Source organism: Triturus cristatus, chromosome 2_1 (assembly GCF_964204655.1).
Source record: "Triturus cristatus chromosome 2_1, aTriCri1.1, whole genome shotgun sequence".
Classification (NCBI taxonomy): Eukaryota; Metazoa; Chordata; class Amphibia; order Caudata; family Salamandridae; genus Triturus; species Triturus cristatus.
Window position 1 is genome coordinate 678,090,667 of NC_140581.1, and position 24,862 is coordinate 678,115,528.

At 48.5% G+C, this 24,862-nt stretch overlaps 1 protein-coding gene across 1 annotated transcript in view; it reads right to left on the reverse strand.

Moving 5' to 3' along the window:
- Positions 1–561: 561 nt before the first annotated feature.
- Positions 562–24,862, reverse strand: part of LOC146865748 (zinc finger BED domain-containing protein 5-like) — a 45,322-nt gene continuing 21,021 nt past the window's right edge. The window contains exon 2 of the mRNA XM_085640192.1: positions 562–609. Within this exon, the coding sequence (XP_085496318.1) occupies positions 562–609 (48 nt within the window). The remainder of the gene's footprint in view (positions 610–24,862) is intronic.

Below are 24,862 nucleotides of genomic sequence, written 5' to 3' on the forward strand. Positions count from 1 at the left end.
GGGAAAGAGGATGAGATCCAGGTGGCAGATGGATCGTCTCCTCCTCCTAGATCCTCAATGGGTAGCAGATTTAGGAGAGTGGATACTTGACTACTTCAGGATAAATGAGGAGACGGCAAAACAATTTTCAGTTTGGGGGGGTTAAGGCAGCGGTACGTGGGCAAATGATCGTGTTTTCGGCCACTCAATCCAAAGCACGTCGCACTAAAATAGCTGAATTCCAGCAGGCAGTCGACTGTGCCTTGAACCAGAGAAATGCCCCTCTTGAGGGAGATGGGGCAGCAGGGAATCAGCTTGGAAAGGCTAAAAAGGCGCTCAGGGGAATTGTTTTAAATTGAAGAGATCAGTTAACTTTCATACACATCTTGATTGTTCTCTCAGCCAGCAAGTGAAAAATCCGTCTTGCATGCCCTTACCAGCTGCAGGCTCACGTCCGGTGCAATTTTTGTGGCATTTAATTTCCATGAGCTTGGCTCGCTAAGGTTTCCTGATGATTTAAAATGAAGACACTCCAAAAGAAAATCGGAAGGAAGGCTGGTAAGGGCATGCAAGAGGGATTTTTCACTTGCTGGCTGAGAGAACAATCATGCTGTGTATGAAAGTTAAAACCTGCAACAAGACAAGTACAAAATTAACTTTGCATTGCAGACAGTCCCCCACCAAAAGACAGATGGCAGCATGTGATTGAGGCAAGGTGGAAGCAGAGGTTTCACCCATAATCAAGCCTCTTGTGGAGGAGAAACGCGTTGGGTTTTGTGTACTTGTGCAGCTCTCTGCACGAAGTAAAAGCATTATTTTACCGTTAGCCGTGGTGTCAGTGTTCCTCACTTTGAAGAGGAGTGTGGTGTTGGATTTTTTTCCGGAGGGCATCGGTCACGCTTCACTGACTCGCCCTGCAGAATCTGCAGGCTCACATACGGTGCAATGTTTGTGGCATATATATATTAGGTTATGCACTGAGAAAAACACACTCTTCGCATCTTAAGTGGCCATGCAAAATTATTTTATTATTGTCCGTCCTTGTTCAGACACGACACAAGTTGTCTTCAACTTTGGTAGAAGTAACATTTGAAGTACAACAGATGCTCGATCACAAAATTCTCTTCACATACTAGTGGTACAGAACAGCCAAGCCAACACGTGTTTCGCGAAATTAATTTGCTTCTTCAAGGCTGTTGATAATAAGACAAACCACTTATTAGCTCCCAAAAGATACAAATGTATTATTTAAAAACCCATATTCCACATGAGCTTCCAACATACAAAGAAGCATATGTCATGGATACATAGCCTATGAAATTTCACATCTGTGTTAGCCACATTATATACCAGTCTTAACGTGGAAGGAGGAATAGGAGTAACAACATTAGAACTAGTATATTCAAAAAACAAAAAGCAAAAAGTGTTGGATACAAAAACAAACAAGGAACGTTACAAATTAAGTTACATTTTAAGTAGCATTTTTCTTTGCAGAAGTTGCAGCAACTGGAAAGAGAGTGCATAATAACACTTGGTACTTCATAGTAACCGAAAAACAGTATAGACAGTAAAAACTGTATAAAATATGATGACATTGATGCACCCTTTGTTATTGCAGTCCAGTGTTCTTATAGAATATAGGACCAGATGATCCCTTGGACAAGGCAGTATCTATTCCATATTGTCTATATAGGCAAATATAATCTAAAGTATAATCTAAAGTATATAGTCCAAATAATATAGAAAATATATATATACCTTCAGAATTTCATTTTCATCCTACTAATAGTCTTCTCAACCCTGACTGTGCCTTATCCCTGGTGGTCCAGTGGGAGAGCCTTGCTCTTTTGCTGGCCGCTGCTGTCTGTGTCTGTCTCAGTGCCACCCTTCGGCTTTCTGTCTCTCTTGTGCTTGTGTGCGTCTTTCTGCTTTTTCTGCCTTCTGTCTCTGTTTTCTGCCTTTCCGCCTTCTGTCTCCGTTTTCTGCACCCTCTCTGTCCATAATTCTATTTTTTCTGTTTTTCTTCTGTTCTCTATTGTGCCCGGTGCTGCCCTGTGCCCTCCTGAAGCTGCTGGCACCTGCTCGACACCCTCTTGCCAGACGTCGCCTTCTTCACGGAAACATGGACCAACGCCACCTCCGCCCCCGACATCGCCCGCCATCCCCGACGGATACAAGAGCCAAAGAAAGGACCACCCCCACCGCCAAGGAGGACTCGCCATCTCAAACAGGAGCTTCCTCCGACTCTCCAGTATATATTACCTACTGGCAGTCGCCAGTAGGTAGTTATAGTTAGGACCTAGTTTCCATAGGAAAAGCGTTTTTTGATTTGCTAATATATTTGGCACCGTTTGACAAATTTTATTGAAAGTTTCCAAAAAAAAGGGTCCTTCAGGTTAGCTCCTGTCTTAAACGTTTTGGGGTGATTTGTCAAGTGAGGGCCAAGAAAAAAGGGGGACTCCCAAAAAGCGTTTTCCCCATTTTAATTTCCATAGGAACTTTAGACATGGCTACAGCCCTAACTGCTGAATAGAATTACACCAAATTTTGCAGAAAGGTAGGTCTTGGTCCAGAAAGCAACCTTATTTTTAAATGGTATAAATCCGTTCAGTAGTTGCTGAGAAATTAAAAAAATAAGAATATCGATATCTCAGCACCAAGGAGGGTTAGTGAACCCTCACGAGCACAAGCTGACTTCTGATTGGCTGCCAACACTCCAAACCAGGAAGTGTTGGCAGCCATCTTGTGACTCGGTAACCGCGTCAGAAGAAAACAGAAAAAAATGCAAAAACAAGAAACGGGGCAGGGTAGAAACACCCTGACCCCCTAGGCCTGCTCAGGGAGTCCCACAAGCACCAACGGGCCAAAAAAAGCATTTAAAAAAAAAAAAAAAATTGGTCGCATTCGCGCAGGGTGCGCGAATCCGGATGAGAAAAAAAAACTAAGCACAGGCTCTAGTGCTTCATTATTCTTAAGCCCCCGGGTGGGCCAGGTCCCGGGGGCACTGTGGAATTATATAGTGGGGTCTGCTGGGGCCCCCGCGGCCCCGGGGACCACCAACTCCCAGGGCCTTTATACATAATGTGCGGGGGCACACAGCCCCCACTCAGCCCTGGGGACTGTCACCTCCCCAGGGCTTGTAAAATAATGCTTTGGGGGCTCCTTCCCCCCACGGTGCCCCAGCAGGGGGGCCTCATGGGCCCCCCTAAGCCCCGCTGCCACGCTGCCCCCTCTCACAAAATGTAACAAAGACAAAACAACGAGGTCAGGCCCCGGGGGATTCGGTCCCTGGGGCCAGAAATGGCCCACGGGAGGGGGGCCACGCAGCCCCCCTCCTCGCAATACATAAAAAAACAAGGCCAGGTCCCAGGGGAGGGGGTTTAAAAAAAAAAAAAAAAAAATGCTCAGGCCCTGTGGGATGGGGTCCCCAGGGCCCAAAAATAATTAAGGGAATGAGGCCACACAGCCCCCTTCCAAAAACACAATTTAAAAAAAGCCAGCATCTCGCCGGAGGCTCCGCCCCTCCCTGCACCACTCTGCAAACGCGCCCCCTGGCCTCTTCTAAGTTGGGGAATTAAGTCCCCTTGAATACTAAGGGTCCCTGGGGCCAACTAGCCCACCAGGTACCTCCAGTAAGTGCCACACAGCTGGATTGCAGAGAGGTGGTCCGTGGCCACGCCCCTTTTTACACCACTCTGCAAACGCACCTCTTGGCACACTGCTGGTGGGGTAATGAGGTATTCTTGTGTTCTGAGGACCTCAGGACACAAGTGGACTTCATTCCCCGAGCAGCAGTGCGCCAGGCGGGGCATTTGCGGAGTGGTGTAAAAAGGGGAAGTTGCCTCGGACCACTCTCAGCAATCCAGCTGTATGTGGCTTCCTGTAGGTAACAGGAGGGTTAGTTGGCCCCCAGCGACCCTCATGAGGAAAGGAGACTTCTTCCCCAACCAAGAGCGTGCCAGGCGGCGCCTTTGCAGAGTGGTGGAGAAAGGGGGCGTGGCCTCTGTTCACCTCTCAGCAATTACACTGTGTGGGGCTTACTGGAGGTAAGAGGTAGGCTAGTTGGCCCCTGAAGGACCCCCGGCAGTGAAGGGGACTTCAATCCCCATCCAAGAGTGTGCCAGGGAGCGCGTTTGCAAAGGGGGCATGGGCTGTTATGAGAATTTAGCAATCCTGCTGTGTGGTACTTACTGGAGGTAATAGGAGGGGTAGTTGGACCCCAAGGATGTCCATGGGGGCAAGTACCTCTTTTGTTACCTCCAGTAAGTCCAACACAGAAGGATTGCTAAGACGTATTCGGAGGACATGCCCCCTTTCTCCACTACTCTGCAAACACGCCTCCTGGCAGACTACGGAATGGCGGATGAAGTCCACTTTACTCCTGAGGGACTTTGGGGGCCAAGAAGCCCTCCTCGTACCTTTTGTAATCCTACGCAGTGGAATTTTTGAGTGCTGGTCGGAGACCCAGCACCTTTTCTCTACCACTCTCTAAATATGCGACACACTAAGTAACGAAGCATGTTTCTGCACCTCTGACTGAGATAGTTTTAATCCCCCTGCCCTATCATATACTAGTGCCTTATAGGGGAGGTCATGCCAATCACAGGGGTACCCCAACCCATAGTGTACAATAGTGTATGTAGGTGTTTTCACTGTATTCTAAGTATCTTTTAGCATAGCACTGGCTCTAGGCCTGGTTAGTCAGAGTCAGTTAACACCAGTACCCATCAGCAAAATGTTGGGGGCACAGGATGACTTTGCAACAAGGCCTCTTTCTGCACCTCTGTTGGTTCTTTCTGCATATCTTTTGCTTCTTTCTGCAACTTTTTTTGTCTTTCTGGACTTCTGTTGCTTCTTTCTGCATTTCTCTTGCTTCTTTCTATGCCTTTCTTCCTCGTTCTGCACATGTCCTACTTCTGTCGGCATAGTTAGAAATTAACAACTAAATGCTAATTTCTAACTATAACGTCCCTGAAACCTCTGAGTTTTCAGTGAATTTCTGAGGTTTTTTAAATGCTAATTTCTAAATATGGCTACATAGGTAGGACATGTGCAGAAAGATGAAGAAAGACGCAGAAAGACGCAAGAGAAGTGCAGAAAGAGGCAACAGAAGTCCAGAAAGAGGAAGAAAGGTGCAGAAAGAAGCAAGAGAAGTGCAGAAAGAACCAACAGAGGTGCAGAAAGAGGCCTACTTTGACTGTAGCTTACAACAGACTTATACAAAGTAGCCTATTCACTAATCCTTCTCCCAAGATGTCTTAAACCTCACTTTTCTCTTGAAGGTTCACTATTAATCAACTGCTCTGAATGTTAGGCCTACCTACCAAGTACAAAACAGCAATACTAAGCATTTCACTGTTGTAAGTCTGACCACGTTTGTGATGGTATGCATGCGTGTCCCTGCTTTTACCGAGTGACTTTACATAAAAATAAACATAGAAATACTTGAATACCTATGTTTCAAACAGCATACTCTGTAAATATGTGTACAAAAAGGTGTATGTATATCTTTCTGCTCATAATACAGGGCACATGGTGTGAGAAGTTGGCCTGGTATATTCTGTCCACTAGTTATAGTGGGCACCCTGTACCAGCCCAAACAACCCCTTATTAGTTATAGGTTAAAGACAACCCTTATTGAAAGCTATCCTAGTGGTAGCTATGGAGAGCAGCCTTCAGGCTAAGTCTTGAAGGAATGTAAAGCAGCTTGTCTTACCAGTCTATAATCTCTTGAGTGCCTAATTGAAAGACATCCACACCAGGTATATATATAAAATATATGTATTTATTACTAAACACATCCTCCTAGTTTCTTTATGAGACTAGAGGTCAAAACACATAAGTTACACTTCAAATATTACAGTAAAAAAGCACAAATATACGTCAGGCCCTAGGGGCGAGCCAAACCATATACTAAAATAGTGGTATAAGAACCACGACTTGACTAGACACAAGGCCTAGAGCCTATAGAATCGCTGGGACCCCAAGGAACCACCCAAGGTAGTGACACAAGGGACCCACGGGGGCCGTGTCTAGTGTGTGAACACAGCCGCACGCTCCCGTTAGCTTCTATGGGGAAAGTCATGGTTAGATTTTTAAAGATTAGGGACACTTAGAATTGAGTCAGGACCAAACCCTTTGGGACTTAGGAAGTTCTAGGGCTAACACCCACGGGAGCACCGGAATAATCATGTAACCTCACCCAGGAAAGCCGGGTGCATAGGTGTCAAATGGTGTCGGGTCGCATCGTCGATTTCAATGGGAGCTGGCGAAGAAGTGCTGCTGCCGAGAAGATGAGAAGTGTCCAAAGAGATCCAAGCCTGGATCGAAGATGAGAAGAACCTGAAAGCAGAGGGGACAGAGTCTGGGTCACTAGCCAGTGACCAGGAAGGCGATAGGCAGATGCCCACTGATGTCGGGTGATTTCAGGTGAAGAAGGTGAAGCTTGACTCTTCAGCCACGAGGACCAGGAGGCTTCGAGGACAACCAGGAGCTGGATTCAAGCTGTCCCACAAAGGATGTCGAGTGCTGCAGCATTGGTGCCCAAGCCTTGGCAACAGCAACCCACGCAGAAACGAGAAAGATGCTTTGGTGCAGACCAACAAGGTCTGTGGGACTCACCACTTGGTAGAGAGTCAGGGCACGTCTAGAGCAACTAGGGAAGCCCAAGGAAATTCAAAGTTACCCCCTCAATGACCCACCAGTTAACGGACCAGTGATCGCAAAGGGACCTCAAGACAAAACACAAAATGGCGGCCCACGGGTCACTCGGAGTGAATATGCCAACAATCTTCAACGGATTCAGTGCTCGAGGTGGGTGCTACAAGTCAGCCCAAGCATGATTTCAAGAGACGTTGAGAAGTCAATGCACTTGCAAAAGTGCCCGGTGACCAGGAGTTCCAGTTCCACACTACTCACGAGGGCTGCGGTTCTCAGCTTTGCTGGGTACTCGGGTCGGCCTGGGAGATGTCTGGTAATCCTCTTTCTTGCCTGCAAATACTTCAGAGTCCGGCGAGAGCTTTGAAAATGCAGACTGGCAGATTGCTTCGTTGGTGCCTGCCAAGCAGGAGAGTTACTCCTTGACCCCAAGGGAGATTTCTTCAGTCCTCTAGTCTTGAGTGGAGCGTCAAAGTTCCAGGATTCAGCTTCAGAGTTTCGTCCAGGGATGTCTAAAGTTCTGGTTACAGAGGTTCCTTACTTATACCTAAGGAAAGGGTTGGACTAGCTCTGGGGACCCACCTATGGGAGGGTTTGGAAAGAGGGGTGGCTACACCCATTTCCTTTGTCCAGTTTCGCACCAGAGCAGGGCCTGGAAGCCCCTGAACTGGTTTGAGCTGGATTATGCACAGGGACACCAAATGTGCCCCCAGTTCAGGACTTCAAAGCAATCAGAGAGTGCACCCACCCAGCCCCAAAACACATCAGCGTGTCTGGGAGGTGGTTACACCTCCCTGTGACAGGAAACCTATTGTCCAGGCCTCCCCTGCCGAGTTTCGGTAAGTAGTAGGCAGTCAGACTTGTGTCTATGGCTGCAGGAAACCTATTGTCCAGGCCTCCCCTGCTGGAGTTTCAGTCAGCAGTAGGAGGTCAGACTTGTGTCTGTGGCTGCAGCATCCATTTTGTGATGCCAGGGCTCTATTAAGTTTCTACCGGGTATACCAGTGCTGTCATGTCTCTCCCTCTAGAAGGATGGGATCATACTCCCACACCAGTTACTGGTGTAAGGGTATGATTCCAAGGTGTTTGACACCAAACACGACATTTTTCCGTGCAGCCAGTCCAAAGTTAGCATTTACCGTTTGGTTATAATGCACTTAAGAGTATATGGTCAGGCTGCACCACTGACAACCCCGGAGAAGAGATTCCGAAGGCTGCAGAGGGGCTCAGCTCATGCTTGGGCACCCTCTCACATATAACCCAGTACTCCGCCTTCAGGATTGTTGAGGCCTGCCAGAGGAGTGACTTATAGGTTTGTATGTGCAGTGATAGGTGAGGTATAGTGATCCTATATCTCAGTAAGGGGTGCATGCACCACCTTACCCAGGCTGAAGTAGCAGACCTGTGGTGTCATTTTGGGAGGCTTTCCAGGGGTGGCATAATACATGCTTCAGCCCCTGTTAGGGCTCGGGGGTACCTATGCCCTGGGTACATAGTATACCATATGCTAGGGAATCACAAGGGTACCTCAGGATCCAACCTGTGGCGTACCTAAAGTACATTCAATCAATTTAGAGAGGAAGCAGCTAGGTTGGGGCCCTGAATAGCAGGGTCCCAGCCAGACTAAAGTCGAAAAACAGTGAAACATCAGCAAAAAGTGGGGGTACACATGTGAAGCAGATCCTACTCTCCTACACACCCCTCCCACAAATGCAGGGACATTAAACTAACCTTGACCAGTTGAGTCTTCATGCTCTAAGTGGAAATGTCTGGAGAGTTGTGAAAAGTTGACCTGGTATATGCTGTTCACTAGTTAAAGTGGACACCTTGCACCAGTACAATTCGACTCTTATGGTAGTAGGTTTAAGACAACCTTTTAAAGAAAGCTATCCTAGTGGTAGCTGTGGAGAGCAGCCCTCAGGCTAAGTCTTTAGAGGAATGTAAAGTAGCTTGTTTTACCTTATAATCTCTTGAATTACTAAATGAAAGGATACCAAACAGGTATATATATCAAATATGTATGTATTTATTACTAACAACTCTCTGCTAATCTCTTTATGAGATTAGAAGTCAGGAACATATGCACAAATCAACATTTCACAATAAGTTAAGCACAAATATGGCTGAGGCCCTAGGGGCGTACCAGACCATATACTAAAAAAGAGACTTAGAGATAACCACTTGCAAGGGGAAAAGGCCTAGGGCCTTCAGAAGCGCTGGGGCCTCACGAAAACACCCAAGGCAGGTAAGTAAAGGACCCACGGGAGACGCATGCAGTGTGAGAACACAGCTGCGGATCCCAATTGACTTCAATGGAGCAAGTCGCGGTTGGAATTTTAGAGTTTTAGGATACTTCGGGAGAGTCTACAAGCAAGTCACTTACAGGGTAAGTAGTTCTAGAGCCAACACACACAGGAGCACCATGGTGCTGGAGTTACCTCACCCAGGGAAGCCGGGTGCATAGGTGTCTTATGGTGTCGGGTCGCGGCGTCTTTTTCAATGGGAGCCAAAGAAGGCTTGCTGCTTGTGAAGACAGGAGAAGTGTCCGGTGGAATCCAAGGCTGGATTCAGAAGAAAGAAGACCTGAAAGCAGAGGGGACAGTGTTCAAAATCACTTGGCAGTGACCCGGGGCCAGGAAGCTGGATGCCCACAGTCGTCGGGTGATTTCATGTGATCATGGGTGTCTTGACTCTTCAGCCACGAGGTCCAGGAGGCGTTGACGACAACCAGAAGCTGGATTCGGCGTGTCCCAGGAAGTCTGCAGGTTACTGCGGTGTCGGTGACCAGATTGGAGCCAACAAGCCTTGGTAACAGCAAGTCTCGTGGAAAGGACAAAAAGTCAGCGGTACAGACCAGCAAGATCTGAGGGACTCACCCAGAGAGTGTAAGTCAGGGCAGGCCTGGAGCAACCAGGGAAGCCCTTTGGAACTGTAGAAAAGTCTTCTGGGGACCCACAAGCCAACCGGCAAGGGATCGTGAAGACGCCTCGGGAGGATTCACTCAACAGGGGCCCACGGTCACTCGGGACGGGGTAGGCCACTGATCTTTGGGGGATTCCTGCTGGAGGCTTGGATGCACAGGTTCGTAGAACACCGTGAAGGGGATTCAATCGAAAATAGTGCACTGTACCCAGGGATTGCGGTTCCTCGTCACTCGTGGTGTCCACTTGCCAGGACGTCGCTGGGGACTCACGATGGCCTTGGAGAAGTTAGGAAATCCTCTTCCTGGGCTGCAGGGACTTCGGACTCCGGCGGTAGCGGGAAAGTTTGCGACCGTTGATTGCAAGATTTGGTGCCTGCCAAGCAGAGGAGTCACTGCTTGACTCCAAGGGAGATTCTTCCGTCTTCCAGAGGTAATGGAATGTCGAAGGTCCAGGATTCTACTTCAGAGCGTCATCCAGGGATATCTAGTTTGCAATGGCAAGGGTTCTCTAACTTATACTAGAAGGAAGGGAGGGACTAGCTCTATGACCCCTCCTATGGGAGGGTCAGGTTAGTGGGTAGCTACACCCACTTCCCTTTGTCCAGTTTCGCGCCAGAGCAGGGGCAGGTAGCCCCTGAGCCGGTTTGAACTGGCATATGCACAGAGGAGCCTACTGCTCCCCTAGTGCAGGACTTCAAAGCACTCTAGGAGTGCACCCACCCAGCCCCAATACACTAAACCCTGTCTGGGAGGTGGTCACACCTCCTTGTGACAGGATACCTTTTGTTGGGCCTCCTCCACTGCGATTTTCGATCATCAGCAGGAGGGCAGCCCAGTGTCTGTGACTGGTGGCATCCATTTTGTGATGCCAGGGCTCTTCGGAATTCTACAGTGTTTCCACAGTAGGTACATGTCTATCCCTCTAGAAGGGAGGGATCATACTCCCACAGCAGTTACTGGTGTGGGGGTATGATTCCTAAGCGTTTGACACCAAACACGACATGTTGATGTAGCCATTCCAAAGTTAGCATTAACCGCGAGGTTTTAATGCACTTAAAAGTATATGGTTTGACCGCATTCACAAACAGCCCCAGAGAATAGACTCTGAGAGCTGCAGAGGGACCCTGCTCAGGCAGAGGCACCCCCTCACATGGAAACCAAGCACCCTGCCCTCAGGATTGATAGGGCCTGCCTTAGGGGTGACTGATAGGTTTAAATGTGTGTGCAGGGAGAAATATATAGTGAACCTATATCTCAGTGAGGAGTGCTAGCACTACCTCACCCAGGCTGCAGTAGCAGGCCTGTGGTGTCAGATTTAGTCTGCTTCCCAGGGGTGGCATAATACATGCTTCAGCCCCTGGTAGGCCTGTGAAGTACCTATGCCCTTGGTACCTAAGGTACCATATACTAGGGGCTCATAAGGTACCACAGTATCCAATCACTAGTGCACCTAATATGCACTCCAAGTTGTTTAGAGAGAACAGAGAGGCTGGGGCCCTGATTAGCAGGGTCCCAGCCAGACTATCGCCAGAAACCAGTGTAAACATCAGGAAAAAAGTGGGGGCAACATAAGGTGCAGATCCTACTCTCCTACAAGAGTCCATCTGCATTGGCATGGTTACCCCCAGGTCTATGTTCCACTGTATAGTCCATCCCCCGTAGGAAACTGGACCACCTGAGCAGTTTGGGATTTTCACCCTTCATCTGTTTTAGCCATAAGAGGGGCTTATGGTCTGTCTGAACAATAACGTGAGTACCAAACAAGTATGGCCTCAACTTCTTCAGAGCCCAAACCACAGCAAAGGCCTCCCTCTCAATGGCTGACCAACGTTTCTCTCTGGGGGTTAACCTTCTGCTTATGAAAGCTACTGGTTGATCCTGACCTTCATCATTCAACTGTGACAGTACAGCCCCTACCCCCAACTCAGATGCATCTGTTTGGACAATGAACTTTTTGGAGTAGTCAGGACTTTGCAGAATGGGAGCAGTGCACATGGCCTGCTTCAGGTCATCAAATGCCTTTTGACAGCTAACTGTCCACTGAACCTTTTTGGGCATTTTCTTAGAGGTTAAGTCATTCAGGGGTGTCACTATTGATCCATACCCCTTGCCAAATCTTCTATAGTAGCCAGTCAGGCCTAAGAAGGCTCTCACCTGAGTCTGGGTAGTGGGAGCAACCCAGTCCATTAGGGTATGGATTTTGCTCTGAAATGGTTGAACCTGGCCTCCACCGACAAGGTGGCCCAGGTACACAACCTAACTCTGCCCTATATGGCACTTAGTAGCCTTGATAGTTAGGCCTGCCTTTTGCAGGGCCTCCAAAACATTCCTCAGGTGGACCAGGTGATCCTCCCAGGTGGAGCTAAAGACAGCAATATCATCTAGATTTGCACTATAGTCTTCAAAGCCTGTAAGGACTTGATTCACCAACATTTGGAAAGTAGCAGGTGCATTCTTCAAACCAAAGGGCATTACCACAGATTGATTGTGCCCACTAGGGGTAGAAAATGCTGTCTTTGGCTTTGCATCATCAGCTAGTCTGATCTGCCAGTAGCCAGCTGTCAGGTCAAATGTGCTTAGAAACTTGGCTGAGGCCAAATTATCTATTAGATCATCTGCCCTGGGGATGGGATGGGCATCAGTTATATTGACTGCATTGAGACCCCTGTAATCTACACAAAACTTCATCTCTCTCTTGCCATCTTTGGTGTGAGATTTAGGTACCAGGACTACAGGACTAGCCCAAGGGCTATCTGAGGGTTCAATAACTCCCAAATCCAACATCTTTTGGACTTCTGTCCTTAGACAGTCCCTGACATGGTCAGGATGCCTGTAGATCTTATTCTTCACAGGCAGACTGTCCCCAGTGTCCACTCCATGAGTGCACCAGGTGGTCTGACTTGGAGTCAGAGAAAACATATGTCTGTACTGACTGAGAAGCTTTCTGCAGTCAGTTTGCTGCTGGACAGTGCGGCTGTCTGCCAAGGCTACACTATCAACTGACCCATCATCAGGGTTCTGAGAAAGCAGGTAAGGGAGTGGTCACTCTGTTCCTCCTGTCCTTCATCAGTAGCCATGAGCAAGCCCATGTCTGCCCTGTCAACATATGGTTTTAGTCTGCTGACATGAAGTACCCTGTGGGGACTCCTAGGGGTTCCAAGGTCTACCAAGTAGGTGACCTCCCCTTTCTGTTTAACAATTGTATGGGGGGCCACTCCATTTGTCTTGTAGGGTTGCTGGGGCCAAAGGCTCCAACACCCACACTTTCTGTCCTGGCTGGTAAACCGCCAGTACAGCCTTTTGGTCATGCCAGGCTAGCCTCAAGGTTTTTGGTTGCCTTTTTCTTTTACACAGCCATCCTGGAGCGGAGACCAAGTACATAGTCCACTATGTCCTGTTTGCGGGGCTTGAGAGGTAACTCCCATCCTTCCTTAACCAGACACAACGGACCCCTGACAGGGCGACTAAACAAAAGTTAAAAAGGGCTGTAGCCAACCCCCTTTTGAGGCACCTCCCTGTATGCAAATAAAAGGCAGGGCAAGAGTATGTCCCATCTTCGCCTAAGCTTTTCTGGGAGCCCTTTAATCATGCCCTTTAAGGTTTTGTTGAACCTTTCAACTAAACCATTGCATTGTGGGTGATAGGGTGTGGTGAATTTGTAATTCACTCCACACTCCTTCCACATAGCAGTTAAGTAACTTGACATAAAGTTTGCATCTCTGTCAGATACTACCTCCTCAGGGAAGCCCACTCTTGAGAATACACCCAAGAGAGCTCTTGCCACTACAGGTGCTGTAGTGGTCCTAAGAGAATGGCTTTTGGGTGCCTTGATGCATGGTCCACCACCACCAGTATAAACCTGTGACCAGATGCTGTCTGAGGATCCATGGGACCAACAATGTCAATCCCAACCCTCTCAAAGGGAACCCCCACCACAGGTACTGGTATCAGGGGGGCCTTTGTGGTTCCACCTGCCTTGCCACTGGCTTGGCAGGTCACACAGGAGCTACAAAACTTCGTAGTGTCTTCAGACATGTGGGACCAGTGAAAGTGAGGGACAATTCTGTGCCAAGTCTTGTTCTGGCCCAGGTGTCCTTCTAGGGGAATATCATGGGCTAGTGTCAATAGGAAGCCCCTATACTTCAGAGGTATAACCAACCTCCTGGATGCACCAGGCTTGGGGTCTCTACTCTCTGAGTAAAGGAGTCCATCATCCCAATACATGTTATGGGTGCCACTAGCATTTCCAGCAGCCTCATCAGTAGCTTGCTTTCTGAGGGGTTCAAGAGAGGGGCAGGTTTTCTGCTCCTGGCTCAGATCAAACCTGGAAGGGCCCCTGTCCCCAAGAACTCAACATGGTCAGGTTCAAGCTCCTCTGGGACAGTTCCTTCTTCAGGCTCAAGATCATCTCCCTGAGAATCTGAGTCAGGTAGGAAGGCACTGCCTTAACCCTACTGCTCCTTCTCTTGGGAGGCTCCTGGTCCATTATTCCAGAATCCAGGGCCTGTCCAGTGTTAGACATTTTGGCCTGCGATCTGGTCACAGCAAAGACATGAGCAGGGATCCCTAACATTTCTGCATGTGTCCTGAGCTCCACTTCAGCCCAAGCTGAAGTTTCCAGATCATTGCCAAGCAAGCACTGTACTGGTAGGTCTGCACTTACCACAACCTTCTTAAGGCCAGTTACCTCTCCCCAGGAGAAGTTAACAACTGCCAGAGAATGGTCTGTTCTGATGTTGCTAGCATTGGTCACTAGGTACATCTCACCAAGTATAATCTGCCCAGGATCCACAAGATCTTTTGTCACCATTGTGACACTTGCTCCTGTGTCCCTGAATGCCAAAGCCTCTTTTCCATTTATTAAAGGCTGTTGTCTGTATTTGCCCAGATTACTGGGACTCACAAAGGAGGACATATCCATGCCTCCACCACAGACTAGAACAGCCTGAGTTGGAACTCTGGACTAGGCCAGAGTCCATCTCAGAACCCAGTGTCAACCCTATTACACCCTTATTCTAGACATTCTAGACATTACCACCACCAATTGTAGCTGTACTAGGGGGAACAGTTGCCTTAGGGGCAATGGTGGCTGGAGTAGATTATTTGGACTTGGTGCAATCGCTGGTCCAGTGAGTTTTCTGCTTACAGATTTTACACCATTGTTTCTTTTGGCCTTTTCCCTTGATAGACTGTGAATCCCCACCTGAAGAAGGTTTTTGGGGCCCTTGTGAAGACTTCTGGTCTTTACCTTTCTCCCCACCCTTGTCAAAGAGTTTTTAGGAACTTGCTTCTTGGGTTCACCACCTTGGTTCTGTACCTTCTGCCTCACCCTGGTTCTGACCCACTTGTCTGCCTTCTTTCCCAATTTTTGGGGAGAGGTCAAACCTGAGTCCACCAGGTACTGGTGCAACAGCTGATTTTGACAATTATTAAGGATCTGTTCCCTCATAATTAAATTGTACAATCTTTGATAGTCATGCACTTTACTGCCAAGTAACCAACCTTCAAGAGCCTTAATAGCACAATCTACAAAGTCTACCCAGTCTTGATTCTGTTCCTTTGGGTATCCCTGAGCTTTAACCTGTATTGCTCAGTGGTTAGGCCAAACCCTTCAATTAAGGCACTCTTCAGACTGTTGTAATCATGTGCCTCCTCCTCTCTAACAGTGAGGTGTTTATCTCTACCTTTGTCTGCAAAGGAGAGCCATACGATTGTTGCCCACTGCTCCTGGGGGACCCTTTGAACTTTACAGGCCCTCTCCAGTGCAGTTATCCATTTGTAATGTCATCCCCACTCTGGTAAGGAGGGAAACTCTTATTCAGGTTTCTATGGTCATAAGACCTCTCCCTACCTCTAGGGATGTTGCTGCCACCATTGGACTCTAGTCCCAACTTGTTTCTAGCTCTGTAGAGCTCTAGGGCCTCCTTATCTAGGGCTACCTGCTTTCTTCCGATTTCAAGCTGAGCTTCCTCATACTTGAGCAGTCTCTCCCTTCTCTCTTGAGAGGTTTCCCTCATATGAGAGGAGATTGAGGGCCCTATAGATGAGTAAGAATGGTTAGACTCCAATGAAGGAGATCTTGACCTTCTAGGTGCACTACCAACTCTTCCAGGAGGGACAAAGAGGGGCCAATGTGGCCCTCTCCATCACCTTCTCGGGGTATTGGGTTCTCCAGGTCCAGATGATTGTCATCTGCCTGGCCAGCATCAGAGGTCAGGTCATGGGGACTTTCACCCCTAGGCCCTTCCTCATGTGCTGCACCACCCACTCTGCCTGCCCCTTCAGACCCTATAGGTCTTCTGAGGTCATCCAGCCCGAGTACATCTATGAGATGCTGGGTGGTTGGACTTTTGCCTGTCTTCAGTTTCTTAGTTGTGCATAATGCTCTCAGTTCAAAGAATGGGAGGTTATCATACTTGGAAACTAGAAGCCTATTGGCTTCTGGCAGGGACCCACTGGTTCCTGGCCTTGAAGACATTACTAGTGGGGTGTGGTGTATTGCACTACCTACTCTAGTGTGGCCTACTAAACTCTCTTGAGTTGTAGAAAGGGTGTGCTAGGCCCTTAACACACAACTCTAAGTTCAGTAGAACTTACTGTATTCTAAAGCTTGTATTATATGTACCTAGGATACCTTTAGTGGTTTTCAGTTAGTCACTCAATTGAGATTATCTGGTAAAACAATAGCAAGCTGGAATCCCACACGCTGCACACCAATGTGAGAAGTTGGCCTGGTATATGCTGTCCACTAGTTATAGTGGGCACCCTGTACCAGTCCAAACAACCCCTTATTGGTTATAGGTTAAAGACAACCTTTATTGAAAGCTATTCTATTGGTTGCTATGGAGAGCAGCCTTCAGGCTAAGTCTTGAAGGAATGTAAAGCAGCTTGTTTTACCAGTCTATAATCTCTTGAGTGCCTAAATGAAAGACATCCACACCAGGTATATATATAAAATATATGTATGTATTACTGAACACACCCCCCTAGTCTCTTTATTGGACTAGAGGTCAAAACACACAAGTCACACTTCAAATATTACAGTAAAATAGCACAAATACACGCCGGGCCCTAGGGGCGAGCCAAACCATATACTAAAAAAGTGGTATAAGAGCCCCGACTTGACTAGACACAAGGCCTAGAGCCTGTAGAATCGCTGGGACCCCAAGGAACCACCCAAGGTAGTGACACAGGGGACCCACGGGTGCCGTGTGCAGTGTGTGAACACAGCTGTGCGCTCCCTTTAGTTTCTATGGGGAAAGATGCGGATAGATTTTTCAAGATTAGGGACACTTAGAATTGAGTCAGGACCAAACCTTTTGGGACTTAGGAAGTTCTAGGGCTAACACCCACGGGAGCACCGGAGTACTCGTGTTACCTCACCCAGGGAAGCCGGGTGCATAGGTGCCAAATGGTGTTGGGTTGCGTCGTAGATTTCCATGGGACCTGGCGAAGAAGTGCTGCTGCCGAGAAGATGAGAAGTGTCCGAAGAGATCCAAGCCTGGATCGAAGATGAGAAGCACCTGAAAGCAGAGGGGACAGAGTCTGGGTCACTCGCCAGTGACCAGGAAGACGATAGGCCGATGCCCACCGATGTCGGTGGTTTTCAGGTGAAGAAGATGAAGCTTGACTCTTCAGCCACGAGGACCAGGAGGCGTCGAGGACAACCTGTAGCTGGATTTGAGCTGTCCCATGAAGGATGTCGAGTGCTGCAGTGTTGGTGCCCAGATTGAACACAACAAGCCTTGGCAACAGCAACCCACACAGAAATGAGAAAGATGCTTCGCAGCAAGGTCTGTGGGACTCAACACGTGGTAGGGAGTCAGGGCACATCTAGAGCAACCAGGGAAGCCCAAGGAAATTCAAAGTTACCCCCTCAGGGACCCACCAGTCGACGGACCAGGGACCGCGAAGGGACCTCAAGACGAAACACAAAATGACGGGTCACTTGGAGTGACTAGGCTGACAATCTTCAGTGGATTCAGTGCTCGAGGTAGGGGCTACAAGTCAGCCCAAGCACGACTTCAAGAGATGTCGAGAAGTTAATGCACTTCCAAAAGTGCCTGGTGACCAGGAGTTCCGGTTCCACGCTATTCACGAGGGCTGTGGGTCTCAGCTTTGCTGGGGACTCGGGTCGGCCTGTGAGATGTCTGGAAATCCTCTTCCTGGGCTGAAAATACTTTGGAGTCTAGCGGGAGCTTCGGAAATGCAGACCGGCAAATTGCTTTGTTGGTGCCTGCCAAGCAGGGGAGTCACTCCTTGACCCCAAGGGAGATTTCTTCAGTCCTCTAGTCTTGAGTAGAGCATCAAAGTTCCAGGATTCAGCTTCAGAGTTTTATTCAGGGATATCTAAAGTTCTGCTTACAGAGGTTCCATACTTATACCTAAGGAAGGGGTTGGACTAGCTCTGGGGACCCACCTATGGGAGGGTTTGGAAAGAGGGGTGGCTTCACCCATTTCCTTTGTCCATTTTCACACCAGAGCAGGAGCTGGAAGCTAGACTAGACTATGCACAGGGACACCAAATGTGCCCCCAGTTCAGGACTTCAAAGCAATCAGAGAGTGCACCCACCCAGCCCCAAAACACATCAGCGTGTCTGGGAGGTGGTTACACCTCCCTGTGACAGGAAACCTATTGTCCAGGCCTCCCCTGCTGGAGTTTCAGTCAGCAGTAGGAGGTCAGACTTGTGTCTGTGGCTGCAGCATCCATTTTGTGATGCCAGGGCTCTATTAAGTTTCTACCGGGTATACCAGTGCTGCCATGCTTCTCCCTATAGAAGGGTGGGATCATACTCCCACACCAGTTACTGGTGTGGAGGTATGATTCCAAGGCGTTTGACACCAAACACAACATGTTTCCGTGAAGCCAGTCCAAAGTTAGCATTTACCGTTTGGTTATAGTGCACTTAAGAGTATATGGTCAGGCTGCACCACTGACAACCCCGGAGAAGAGATTCTGAAGGCTGCAGAGGGGCTCCTCAGCTCATGCTTGGGCACCCTCTCACATATAACCAAGCACTCTGCCTTCAGGATTGTTAAGGCCTGCCATAGGAGTGACTTATAGGTTTGTATGTGCAGTGATAGGTGAGGTATAGTGGACCTATACCTCAGTAAGGGGTGCATGCACCACCTTACCCAGAAAGGTGCAGAAAGTACCAAGAGAAGTGCAGAAAGAAGCAACAGAGACAGGGGGGAAGTGGGTGGAGAAAGAGGCAAGAGGGATACAGAATGAAACAAGAGAGGTGCAGAAAGAAACAAAAGAAGTGCAGAAAGAAGACACAGATGTGCAGAAAGAGAGGCAAGTGTGGTGCAGAAAGAGGGAAGAGGGGTGTGAAAGAGGTACGAGGGATGCAGAAAGAAGCGATAAGGGGCAGAAAGAGGCAAGAGAGTTGCAGAAAGAAACAAAAGTAGTGCAGAAAGAAGGAACAGGGGTGTAGAAAGAGGCAAAAGGGGTACAGAAAGAGGGGTGCAGAAAGAGGCACAAGGGTTGCAGAAAGAAGGGACAGAGGTGCAGAGAGGAGCAAGAGTAGTACAGAAAGAAGCAACAGAGGTTCAGAAAGAGGGATGAGGGCTGAGAAAGAGGCAAGAAAAGCGCAGAAAGAAGCAACAGAGATGCAAAAAGGGGGAACATGGGTGGATAAAGTGGCACAAGGGGTGCAGAGAGAAGGAAGAGAGGTGCAGAAAGAAACAAAAGAATAGCATAAAGAAGGAGCAGAGGTGCAGAAAGAGGCAAGAGGGGTAGAGAAAGAGGGGTGCAGAAAGAAGCACGAGTGGTGCAGATAGAAGCAAAGAGGTGTAGAAAAAAGCAAGAATAGTGTAGAAAGAAGCAACAGAGTTTCAGAAAGAGGCAAGAGGGGTGCAAAAAGAGGAAACATGGGTGCAGAAAGAGGCACGATGGTTGCAGAAAGAAGCAAGAGAGCTTCAGAAAGAAACAAAGGAAGTGCAGAAAGAAGGAACAGAGGTGCAGAAAGGAGTAGAGGTGCAGAAAGAGGCAACAGGGGTGAAGAAAGAGGGAAGAGGGGTGGAGAAAGAGACAAGGGGGTTCAGAAAGAAGCAAGAGAGGTACAGAAATAAACAAAAGAAGTGCAGAAAGAAGGAACAGAGGTGCAGAAAGAGGCATGAGGGGTGGAGAAAGAGGGAAGAGGGGTACAGAAAGAAGCACGAGTGGTGCAGAAAGAAGCAAAGAGGTGCAGAAAAAAGCAATGGTAGTGCAGAAAGAAGCAAGAGAGCTTCAGAAAGAAACAAAAGAAGTGCAGAAAGAAGGAACAGAGGTACAGAAAGAAGGAGTAGAGGTGCTGAAAGAGGCAACAGGGGTGAAGAAAGAGGGAAGAGGGGTGGAGAAAGAGGCAATGGGGTACAGAAAGAAGCAAGAGAGGTACAGAAAGAAACAAATGAAGTGCAGAAAGAAGGAACAGAGGTGCAGAAAGAGGCACAAGGGTTGCAGAAAGAAGGGACAAAGGTGCAGAAAGAAGCAAGAGAAGTACAGGAAGAAGCAATAGAGGTGCAGAAAGAGGGATGAGGGGTAGAGAAAGAGACAAGAGAAGTACAGAAAGAAGCAAAATAGATGCAAACAGAGGGAACAGGGGTAGATAAAGTGGCAAGAGGGGTGCAGAAAGAAACAAGAGATGTGCAGAAATAAACAAAAGAAGAGCAGAAAGAAGGAACAGAGGTACAGAAAGGTGCAAGTGGGGTGCAGAAAGAGGGGTACAGAAAGAAGCACAAGTGGTGCAGAAAGAAGCAAAGAAGTGCAGAAAAAAGCAAGAGATGTGCAGAAAGAAACAAAAGAAGTGCAGAAGGAAGGAACAGAGGTGCAGAAAGAGGCAACAGGGGTAAGGAACGAGGGAAGGGGTGGAGAAAGAGGCAAGGGGGTGCAGAAAGAAACAAAAGAAGTGCAGAAAGAAGGAAAAGAGGTGCAGAAAGAGGCAACAAGGGTGCAGAAAGAAACAAAATAAGTGCAAAAAGAAGCAAGAGAGGTGCAGAAAGAGGCAAAAGGAGTGCAGAGAGAGGGAAGAGGGGTGCAGAAAGAGGCACAAGGGGTGCAGAAAGAAGCAAGAGAGGTGCAGAAAGAAGGAAGAGAAGTGCATAAATAAGTAATAGAGATGCATAAAGGGGGAAGTGGGTTGGAGAAAGAGGCAAGAGGGAAACAAAAAGAAACAAGAGAGCTGCAGAAAGAAACAAAAGAAGTGCAGAAAGAAGGAACAGAGGTGCAGAAAGAGGCAAGAGGGGTGTAGAAAAAGGCATAAGGGGTGCAGAAAGAAGTGAGAGGTGCAGGAAGAAACAAAAGAAGTGCAGAAGAAAGAACAGATGTGCAGAAAGAAGCAAAAAAAGTGCAGAAAGAAGCAACAGAGGTGCAGAAAGAGGGACGAGGGGTAGAGAAAGAGGCAAGAGAAGTGCAGAAAGAAGCAACAGAGATGCACAAAAGGGGAACAGGGGTGGAGAAAGTGGCAAGAGGGGTGCAGAAAGAAGCAAAAGATATGCAGAGAGAAACAAAAGAAGAGCAGAAGTAAGGAACAGAGGTGCAGAAAGGGGCAACAGGGGTGAAGGAAGAGGGAAGAGGGACAGAGAAAGGGGCAAGGGGGTGCAGAAAGAAGGAAGAGAGCGCAGAAAGAAACAACATAAGTGCAGAAAGAAGGACCAGAGGTGCAGAAAGAGGCAAGAGGGGTGCAAAAAGAGGAAACATGGGTGCAGAAAGAGGCACCAGGGGTGCAGAAAGAAGCAAGAGAGCTTCAGAAAGAAACAACAGAAGTGCAGAAAGAAGGGACAGAGGTGCAGAAAGGAGTAGAGGTGCAGAAAGAGGCAACAGGGGTGAAGAAAGAGGGAAGAGGGGTGGAGAAAGAGACAAGGGGGTTCAGAAAGAAGCAAGAGAGGTACAGAAATAAACAAAAGAAGTGCAGAAAGAAGGAACAGTGGTGTAGAAAGAGGCAAGAGGGGTGGAGAAAGAGGGAAGATGGGTACAGAAAGAAGCACGAGTGGTGCAGAAAGAAGCAAAGAGGTGCAGAAAAAAGCAATGGTAGTGCAGAAAGAAGCAAGAGAGCTTCAGAAAGAAACAAAAGAAGTGCAGAAAGAAGGAACAGAGGTACAGAAAGAAGGAGTAGAGGTGCAGAACGCGGCAACAGGGGTGAAGAAAGAGGGAAGAGGGGTGGAGAAAGAGGCAAGGGGTACAGAAAGAAGCAAGAGAGGTGCAGAAAGAAACAAATGAAGTGCCAAAAGAAGGAACAGAGGTGCAGAAAGAGGCACAAGGGTTGCAGATATAGGGACAAAGGTGCAGAAAAAAGCAAGAGAAGTACAGGAAGAAGCAATAGAGGTGCAGAAAGAGGGGTGAGGGGTAGAGAAAGAGACAAGAGAAGTACAGAAAGAAGCAAAATAGATGCAAAAAGAGGGAACAGGGGTGGATAAAGTGGCAGGAGGGGTGCAGAAAGAAGCAAGAGATGTGCAGAAATAAACAAAAGAAGAGCAGAAAGAAGGAACAGGGGTACAGAAAGGTGCAAGTGGAGTGCAGAAAGAGGGAAGAGGGGTACAGAAAGAAGCACAAGTGGTGCAGAAAGAAGCAAAGAAGTGCAGAAAAAAGCAAGAGATGTGCAGAAAGAAACAAACGAAGTGCAGAAGGAAGGAACAGATGTGCAGAAAGAGGCAACAGGGGTAAGGAACGAGGGAAGGGGTGGAGAAAGAGGCAAGGGGGTGCAGAAAGAAACAAAAGAAGTGCAGAAAGAAGGAAAAGAGGTGCAGAAAGAGGCAACAAGGGTGCAGAAAGAAACAAAATAAGTGCAAAAAGAAGCAAGAGAGGTGCAGAAAGAGGCAAAAGGAGTGCAGAGAGAGGGAAGAGGGATGCAGAAAGAGGCACAAGGGGTGCAGAAAGAAGCAAGAGAGGTGCAGAAAGAAGGAAGAGAAGTGCATAAAGAAGTAATAGAAGTGAATAAAGAAGTAATAGAGATGCATAAAGGGGGAAGTGGGTTGGAGAAAGAGGCAAGAGGGAAACAGAAAGAAACAAGAGAGCTGCAGAAAGAAACAAAAGAAGTGCAGAAAGAAGGAACAGAGGTGCAGAAAGAGGCAAGAGGGGTGCAGAAAAAGGCATAAGGGGTGCAGAAAGAAGTGAGAGGTGCAGGAAGAAACAAAAGAAGTGCAGAAAGAAAGAACTGATGTGCAGAAAGAAGCAAAACAAGTGCAGAAAGAAGCAACAGAGGTGCAGAAAGAGGGACGAGGGGTAGAGAAAGAGGCAAGAGAAGTGCAGAAAGAAGCAACAGAGATGCACAAAGGGGGAACAGGGGTGGAGAAAGTGGCAAGAGGGGTGCAGAAAGAAGCAAAAGATATGCAGAAAGAAACAAAAGAAGAGCAGAAGGAAGGAACAGAGGTGCCGAAAGGGGCAACAGGGGTCAAGGAAGAGGGACAGAGAAAGGGGCAAGGGGGTGCAGAAAGAAGGAAGAGAGCTGCAGAAAGAAACAACATAAGTGCAGACAGAAGGACCAGAGGTGCAGAAAGAGGCAAGAGGGGTGCAAAAAGAGGAAACATGGGTGCAGAAAGAGGCACCAGGGGTGCAGAAAGAAGCAAGAGAGCTTCAGAAAGAAACAACAGAAGTGCAGAAAGAAGGAACAGAGGTGCAGAAAGGAGTAGAGGTGCAGAAAGAGGCAACAGGGGTGAAGAAAGAGGGAAGAGGGGTGGAGAAAGAGACAAGGGGGTTCAGAAAGAAGCAAGAGAGGTACAGAAATAAACAAAAGAAGTGCAGACAGAAGGAACAGAGGTGTAGAAAGAGGCAAGAGGGGTGGAGAAAGAGGGAAGATGGGTACAGAAAGAAGCATGAGTGGTGCAGAAAGAAGCAAAGAGGTGCAGAAAAAAGCAATGGTAGTGCAGAAAGAATCAAGAGAGCTTCAGAAAGAAACAAAAGAAGTGCAGAAAGAAGGAACAGAGGTACAGAAAGAAGGCGTAGAGGTGCTGAAAGAGGCAACAGGGGTGAAGAAAGAGGGAAGAGGGGTGGAGAAAGAGGCAAGGGGGTACAGAAAGAAGCAAGAGAGGTGCAGAAAGAAACAAATGAAGTGCAGAAAGAAGGAACAGAGGTGCAGAAAGAGGCACAAGGGTTGCAGATATAGGGACAAAGGTGCAGAAAGAAGCAAGAGAAGTACAGGAAGAAGCAATAGAGGTGCAGAAAGAGGGATGAGGGGTAGAGAAAGAGACAAGAGAAGTACAGAAAGAAGCAAAATAGATGCAAAAAGAGGGAACAGGGGTGGATAAAGTGGCAGGAGGGGTGCAGAAAGAAGCAAGAAATGTGCAGAACCGAGAGGAGCCTAGCGCTTGACCAAGATGGCCGCGTGAGCTTAGAGCTCCCGAGACCCTCGCGCCCTCCGTCGACTATCCTGACTCAAATCCTGATGGTATGCATGGCACCGTGTTGCTGAGTTGTCAGGGAGGCGATTGATGCTACCCGCGACCGGATCGCCCACCGGGAACCGGACTTATGACTGGCGAAAGATTGCGGCCTAACTCCCGGAGATGCCAGGGGCTAGAGTTGGCAGGATGCCCGACTCCTAGTTGATCAACAACGGCCTGGTGAGGTGTGAACTACCGGACGGAAGCCCTCGCTCTTTCACTTTCGGTTTCGTTCCCTTTGTCTGCCCGGACACTGTAGTGCTCTGGGTGGTTCTATAACCCCAGGGACGCTCGGTGGGCTATTTTGGAAGAACAAGGCGGACCTGCTCGCTCCTTATACCTCTCTCTGAGAGGGGACGGTCCTCACTGCATTGGACTGCTTGGAGTCCATTATGTCGGGCAAGGCAGAAGGAGACAGGCTGAAGACTAAGTCCACCAGGCGGGGAACGTACTCCCAAGTCAATAGTATGGACCGCTACGCCCTCCCGAAGACATCGCCGAGTGGATCGAGCCAGGCGCCGGATGCCCAGAAGGAGGACTCGCCTGGGACCCCGGAGCTCTCCCTGCAGGATGTCATGGGCGCGCTTGATGGGATGCAGACCTCGATGGGGAGGCAATTCGAGGCCCTGGCGCATAAGGTGGATGCCATCCTGGTGGATGTCAACTTGATCCGCTCGGACCTGGGCAAGACAAACGAGCGCGTTAAGGACCTGGACCACAAGACCACGGGCCTCACTGATGAGGTCGCGGACCTGCAGAACGAGGTCCGGAAGCTGAGGGCCGAGAGTGACCTCGCCGCCCGCCGGCTGGAGGACTTCGAGAGCCGGTCCAGGCGCAACAACGTGCGCGTAATCGGGGTCCCGGAGTCCTCGGATGAGGCTTCGGCGGACCTGCTTGTGGAAGATTTGGTCCTCAATCATCTGAAGCCTAAGGGCCTTGGGAAGT